The sequence below is a fragment of the Penaeus japonicus genome, unplaced genomic scaffold (assembly GCF_977035675.1).
Source record: "Penaeus japonicus unplaced genomic scaffold, GWHDUDI00000001_assembly GWHDUDI00000029, whole genome shotgun sequence".
Lineage (NCBI taxonomy): Eukaryota > Metazoa > Arthropoda > Malacostraca > Decapoda > Penaeidae > Penaeus > Penaeus japonicus.
Genome location: NW_028234431.1, coordinates 5955838 through 5963337, shown reverse-complemented (window position 1 = coordinate 5963337; position 7500 = coordinate 5955838). Strand labels below are relative to the sequence as shown.

Genomic DNA, 7500 nt, shown 5'->3' with positions numbered 1-7500 from the left:
GAATATGTGGACACTTTACATCCAAAGACATTTTTATTGATACATGTTACGCTCAAGGGGAATAGGAATGTTTTTTTTTTTCTTTCTTTCTTTCTTTCTTTTTAAAAATTTGTTGTATGCAGTGATAATGAATGATGACTAGCACATAATAACAAGAAGTCATTGTTTTGAAGGCATGGAATAGTGATTCCGTAGAATAGTCTGGAAAGTACCCTGCGTCCATCGTGTACCCGAAATATCATCATCCTTTGCATTATTAGCGCACCATCTGTGGTTCACGTTAGTTATCGAACGGACTCGAAGATTCTGGAAATGCCAAACTATTTCTTGGTATGGCTAAATTCGTCACAAAACACAAGATCTCGTCGAAAAGTGACACATAATATTCCCAAAAGACCGCCTACACGAGAACTTGTAGTCTTTACTCGCCATATTTCACTACAAAAGTTTTCTAGTGTTGATCCAACTGTTAAACTATTAAATTATTATCTAGATGTTTAATCAGTCGTGTTGAGGACATTATCATTTTCGTGGTCATTTCAATGTTTCTTAACCTAAAACAATTTATGCCAATTAAAGAGCGTATATGTGTGTATATAAATATATAAATACGTATATATATACATATGTATATATGTATTTATGTATGTATATATGTCTGTATGTATGTCTGTATTTCTGTATATTTCAGGTACTAAAGAGCTGTTTGGGCGAGGAACTAGCTGTGCAGATGCAGAAGAAAGGGCTTCAACTTGGCCAACAGTGCTTGCAGGAAATGGTCAGTACTTTCTTAAACGTTAATGTTGTCATTACATAGTTATGATTTTGATGATGACAACGATGTTAGTAATAATCACGATAATTACCACAGTATTAATCACTATTATTAACATACTAAAACCATTATCACCCTATCTACATCATTTATTTGATAAAGGAAGTTAAATTGAAAAATAACAAGATAACAAGGATGATAACAGCAAAGTTATAAATAAGATTACAACACAAAACGTTAATCTTTCACAGGAATTACAACCCAAAGACCAACACGGGCGAGCAAGGAGGGTGAGTATAACCTGTTCAAGTGAACGAGTGTGTGTTTGAATTGTTATGTTATGGTTATTGTGTATGGTGAGTATAGTGTTAGGTTGTTATCGTGTATGGTGTGTGTGACGTTATCATTGTTATTATTATTGTTAACATTGTTATTATTATTAATATTGTTATCATAATCATTGCTATTACTATTATTATTATCATTATGATTATCATTATTACTATAATTATTAAATAAGTTTTAATTACTACTTCATTTTTTCAGAATATTTTCAAAATGCCTCGCAACCCTTCACTCAGTCTTCAAATGTGCAACATGAGAGCATGGGATTTAGTAAGTCATATTTTTTCACATTTCAGAGTTCATCCTATCTTAGAATTTTTTTTTCCTTGTTTTAAATAATTAAAACCGTACAAAACTATAATTGCAGTTCAACTTCTAACAGTGCAGATAAGAGGTTAAGCTTGATGCCTGAAATGTTTGCAATCATTTTTTTAAGCTTGTATCCGTCTGTTTGATATTCATCACCGGTATCATTAAGCCCGTAATCATCAGTCGGATATGTCCTTAACTATTCATGCAATACTTTTTTTTTCTATAAATGTTAGGAGGAGGATAACTGTCACGTATTTTTATAATCATTAGTATTATTGTTATTATTATCATTAGTATTATTATTATCATCGTCATCGTCATTATTATTATCATTAGTATTCTTCTCATTATCATTATTATTATCATTATTATCATTATCATTGTCATCATTATCATTATTATTATCATTAGTATTATTCTCATTATCATTGTTATCATTATCAATATTATTATCATTAGTATTATTCTCATTATCATTGTTATCATTATCATTATTATTCTCATTAGTATTATTCTCATTATTATTATCATTATCATTATTATCATTATTATTATCATCATCATCATCATCATCATCATTATCATTATTATTCTCATTAGTATTATTCTCATTATCATTGTTATCATTATCATTATTATTATTAGTAGTAGTATTATCATTATTATTGTTATCATTATTATTGTTATCATTATCATTATTATTCTCATTAGTATTATTCTCATTATCATTGTTATCATTATCATTATTATTCTCATTAGTATTATTCTCATTATTATTATCATTATCATTATTATCATTATTATTATCATCATCATCATTATCATTATTATTCTCATTAGTATTATTCTCATTATCATTGTTATCATTATCATTATTATTAGTAGTAGTAGTATTATCATTATTATTGTTATCATTATCATTGTTATCATTATCATTATTATTCTCATTAGTATTATTCTCATTATCATTGTTATCATTATCATTATTATTATCATTATTATTATTCTCATTATCATTGTTATCATTATTATTATTATTATCATAATCATTATTATTATCATTATTATTATCATTATTATTATTATTATTATTATAATAATAATAATAATTATTATTATTATTATTATTATAACTATGCGTCTCCCTCGCCACCACCCATACGTCCAACACCCACTTTCCTCGCAGCTCAGGGCGGACGGCACAATACAATTCGAAAACGTGGAAGCATTCTTTCGAAATGTCTCGCTCGACAAGACTTTACAAGACGATTTTCTGCAACTCTCCTCGTCTTGCAAGATGGCTGCCTCTTCTGCAACAGGACCACAAGAAAATCGGCAGAAGAGACAGACTGTTACGGATTATCTGAATTGTTTAAACACGGGGGGTTTAAAAGCCTGTATGGACTACGAGCATAGGAAATATTTTGAAGATCTGTAGACCAGTGTATTGATGATGAGGATGAAGTTTAAACTATGGTGATGATAATGTAATGGTGATGGTAATTATGATTGTGATGGTGATGGCATTATTAATAGTACTTCTGTTACTATTATGGGTATATTAATACTTTTACTACACGAAAACTCTCTGTCTCACTATAATGAAGATAGTTTGATTATGAAATCTTATCCAGACTCAATATAATGATTACTAACATGATCACAAGTATATTTCTGGCCATTATATTCCATTGTCTTCTGGAATATAAATCCTTATAGGGTCAAAACCGTCTCAAAGTTTTCTTATTTTTATTTCTGACGTTTTCTCCAAATGGAGGGATGGGGATGCATATTAGGAAAAGGAAATAAAATTGTTTCGGAAGAGTTCCATTTATTTTCCCTCTTTTCCATCAAGGAAGAAACATGAGCATTTTTTAAAACACATTTTGTCTTCAAGTTCCTCGTCTGAAATGTGTTTACTAGAAGGACCTCTTATATCCACGGATCAAGCCTTATCCCTACTAACATCTGTTTTAATACGAAATTTATTTTTTTTTTTCTGGTAAACACAAACACTTGTACAGTGTTTCTGGTAGTGCGAAGAAAGTTAAATCTAAATCTAAGTTGCCTATAATTCCTATTAGTGTCCAGGAAAGTTTTAAGAAAAGTAATATTACTAGTTATTTGGTGATATAGGTTAATGGTGGCACCTCACCCCTCTTAAGGCAAACGTGAATGATTAGATAATGATAAGGATGGTTATGATAAAGAAAATAATGACTAATGATGGTGATAATGATTATAATAACAATGATAATGACAACAGCAATATGATTGTTAATAATGATAATTGTTATGATAATGAAAACAATAATGATAAAGATCATAACTAAAGCAAAAAAAAACAAAAAAACATAAGAAATTGTTAAACCTTAAGCTCAAAAATCGTAACACATTCTGTTTTAGCGCTTTATAGTAGTTCATGTAAGTTATTATTATGCAGAACAAGACTTTTAAGTTAACAGCCCGTGCAATTGAAGCCACGCAGATGTTGCACAGGCAGATTTTAATCCTAATAGCATGATCTTCCATTCTATGAGACTCGTATATGTTACCAAAGAAGAAGAATATACATACGCCCTTTCAATGGGTCTGTAGTTCGCAGTATTACATTTACTCCTAGAGGTCAGAGTGAAAGCAATTAGGAAATATGTGAATGAGAGCGAAGGATTTGTCACTGTTGATATTGCGACATTGAGACTGATGAAGTTGTAATACTATTAACTAAGTATCTTTGATCATTCTTATCTTTTATACGATTGTGTTACATCAATACTGTCGTTAGATATCCGATTGTTTGCAGCAGTACTGGCCTTCTAACAGAAAGGGTTCATTGCAAACGATCTCATCAATCTCATTATTTTCAAATATATCATTCTGCTAATTTAGATCATCATTGAACCCTTTTCTATCGAATTCAAACCTTCAGCCACCGTGTCATGCGTAGAATACCATGCAGACTGTGGTTGCACAAGTTGCATGTTTACTGATACAGACCATAAGCAACGCTGAACTAGTACTTAGCACGTTATTGCAAACGATACAATGATATTAATGATATTGATCCTGTAAATGCAAATTCATTTATATGATTTTTATTTTCATTATTGATGTTGATAAGGAGGAGGAAGATGGGATGACAGTGACGATTATGATAATGGTAGTGAGAGTTGTGATAACAATTAAATGATAATAATAATAGTAATAATGATACTGTCTAATAATAATAATGATAGTAATGATAATGATACTGTTATCATCATCTCCATTATCATTATAATTACTATCATTATTACCATTATTATTATTAATATCATTGTTATCATCATTATTGCTATCATTACTATTATCATTATTATTATCAGTAGTAGTATTATCATTATTATTAATTTATCATTACCATTTTAATCATTATTATTCATTATTATATCATTACTATTATTATTATTACACTTTTATTATTATCATTATTATATATTATCATAATTATTATTATTATTGTAATTATTATCATCAATATTATCTACGTAATTATTACTTTCACCATTATCAACATGACTATCTATGATATTAACACTATTGTCATCATTATTATTACGATCATTACTGTCATTATTAATATCATCATCATTATCATTGTTCTTATTATCCTTATGATAATCATTAGTGATAATCATCATTTTCATTATCATTACTACCATATTTACTGTTGTTGTTCTTGCAATTATCATCTTATCATTATTATCTTTATTATCAGTGTTCTCGTCCTAATAATCAGTAGTATCATAACTATTTCTGATATCACTCTTGATGGCATTATCATCAATAGTATTATCATTATAATTTTCATTACCATTATGATTAGTATTATTATCATTATAATAATTATTATTCTCATTATTCTCAATATATTTATCATTATCAGTATAATTATTTTCATCAGTATTCGTAGTAGTATCAGTAATATTTTCATCATCTTTCATCATTATCAACATCATAATCATCATCATCATCATTGCAATCACAAGCATCATCATCATTTATCATGAATAATGAACCAAAAGAATCCAGTGAGCTGTCTCGCATCAACCGGGAATCGAACCTGAATTCCTCAACCAAAACAACGAGCTTTCAACCAACCAACCAGCCACCAAGAGAGTAACTGATTTGATCTTAATTAAGTTTTCTTCGTGTTTTAATGAGTTCGTAGATCTTTTTTTTTTTCTTCTTCTTCTTCTTCTTTCTTTTTTTTTTTTCTTTTTTTTTCGTCGTTGTGGAATATGTTGTTTGAATATGAGGCATTTGAATAGAAGGAGGTACTCGCTGTAAAGGGGTATGTGATTGTGGTTTATGAGGTGTTTGCTGTCTCGCTCATATTGAATGGTCTAGTAAGTAGTTTGGAATAGATGTATCTAGATGTACAGCGCTATTTGGGAGAATCTTGGGCAGCGCATATTAAATGGCTAATTTCTCGGTTTTGTCTGTCTGTCTGTTTCTGTCTCTCTCTCTCTCTCTGTCTCTCTCTTTCTTTCTCTCCCTCTGTCTCTCACCCTCTCACTCACTCTCTCACTCATTCACTCACTCACTCACTCACTCACTCACACTCACTCACTCTTGTGTTTGTACATGCAGGTGTGAAAGTATATATATATATATATATATATATATATATATATATATATATATATATATATATATATATAATTTTTTTTTTTTTTTTTTTTTTTTTTTGTTTTTTTTTTTTTTTGTTGTCTTTCTTCCTTCTCTCTTTCCTCTTATCTTTCTCTCTCACCTCAACTCCCTCTCTTTCTCACTTCACTTTCTCTCTCTTTTTGTTACTTAATCTTTGTTTATGATGTCCATAGAGATATAATATTTTAATTTGTTTTCTTTTCGGATTTTTCAAGGTAAAAAAAAATGAATAGATGATAAAAAGAGTGCATATTTTTTATTTTATTTTTTTTTTTAGTAGTGAATGAAATTTGTGCCATCATAATTATACAAAGCGTATCTGGAATTATTTAAAGAAGTTAGAATGATAGATGAATTAAAAAAACGCTTTGAGCTATGAGAGACTGAGTACACTGTCGTACACGTCTACCAACAGATATCAAGTCTAAAATCCAAGAGTGTGTAGTACATATTTGCCATGGCGACGCTTAAGAAATGATCTGCAAAATATAAACGAAAATGATTCCAACTTCCAAAATACCAATTCACTTTTCCCGTTAATATATATATTATAATTTTTTTTTTTTTTTTTTTTTTTTTTTTGTTTTTTTTTGTTTTTTTTTTTGTGTGTTCTTTCTTTTTCTTCTATCTTATCTTCGCTTCTCTCCCTTTTGCCCTCACTCTACTCTTTCTCTGTCTTGTTACTTAATCTTTGTTTATGATGTCCATAGAGAATATACCAATTTATAAAGTTTCTGGCGTTTTCTTCAAGGTTAAAGAAAGAATGATAAACCACTAAGAGAGTGCATATTAGTAGATTTTTTTTTAAGTTAGTTAAGAACAAAGTGCTGTGCATAATTTCCATGGTCGTATAAACAATGCAGACTGGAAGTTATTTAATGACAGTAGATGAATTAAAACGCAGATTCTACTATGAGACTGTGAAATTTGAGTACACTGTCGTACCAACAGATAATACAGTGATAAAGTCAAAGAGTGTGTACATATCCGTTGCCATGGCGACGCTTAAGAAATGATCTGCAAAATATAAACGAAAATGATTCCAACTTCCAAATAACCAATTCACTTTTCCCGTTTTCGAAATTTTCTTCCCCATTTCCTTTCGTTCTCCAAAAACTCTCCAGCAACAGGTAGGCCGCATGTAAAGAAGAAGAAAAGAAGAAGAAGAAGAAGAAGAAGAAGAAAACGAAGAAGAATAAGAATAAGAAGAAGAAGGAGAATAAAACGAAGAAGAAAAGAATAAGAAGAAGAAGGAGAATAAAACGAAGAAGAAAAGAATAAGAAGAAGAAGGAGAATAAAACGAAGAAGAATAAGAAGAAGAAGAAAAAGGAGAATAAAACGAAGAAGAATAAGAATAATAAGAAGAAGGAGAATA

The 7500-nt window shown here is 29.4% G+C and overlaps 2 protein-coding genes across 2 annotated transcripts in view; one reads left to right on the top strand and one right to left on the bottom strand.

Moving 5' to 3' along the window:
- LOC122267782 (uncharacterized) overlaps positions 1 to 3254 on the top strand; it is a 4971-nt gene extending 1717 nt beyond the window's left edge. The window contains exons 3-6 of the mRNA XM_086554541.1: positions 692 to 778; positions 1027 to 1065; positions 1322 to 1390; positions 2619 to 3254. Of these exons, the coding sequence (XP_086410667.1) occupies positions 692 to 778; positions 1027 to 1065; positions 1322 to 1390; positions 2619 to 2870 (447 nt within the window). The 3' untranslated portion in view covers positions 2871 to 3254. The remainder of the gene's footprint in view (positions 1 to 691; positions 779 to 1026; positions 1066 to 1321; positions 1391 to 2618) is intronic.
- A 3639-nt stretch (positions 3255 to 6893) lies between these two features.
- LOC147468361 (C-type lectin domain family 17, member A-like) overlaps positions 6894 to 7500 on the bottom strand; it is a 3621-nt gene continuing 3014 nt past the window's right edge. Inside the window, exon 4 of the mRNA XM_086554540.1 lies at positions 6894 to 7500. This exon is cut by the window's right edge and continues 626 nt beyond it. The gene's annotated coding sequence lies outside the window, so the exon portion shown is untranslated.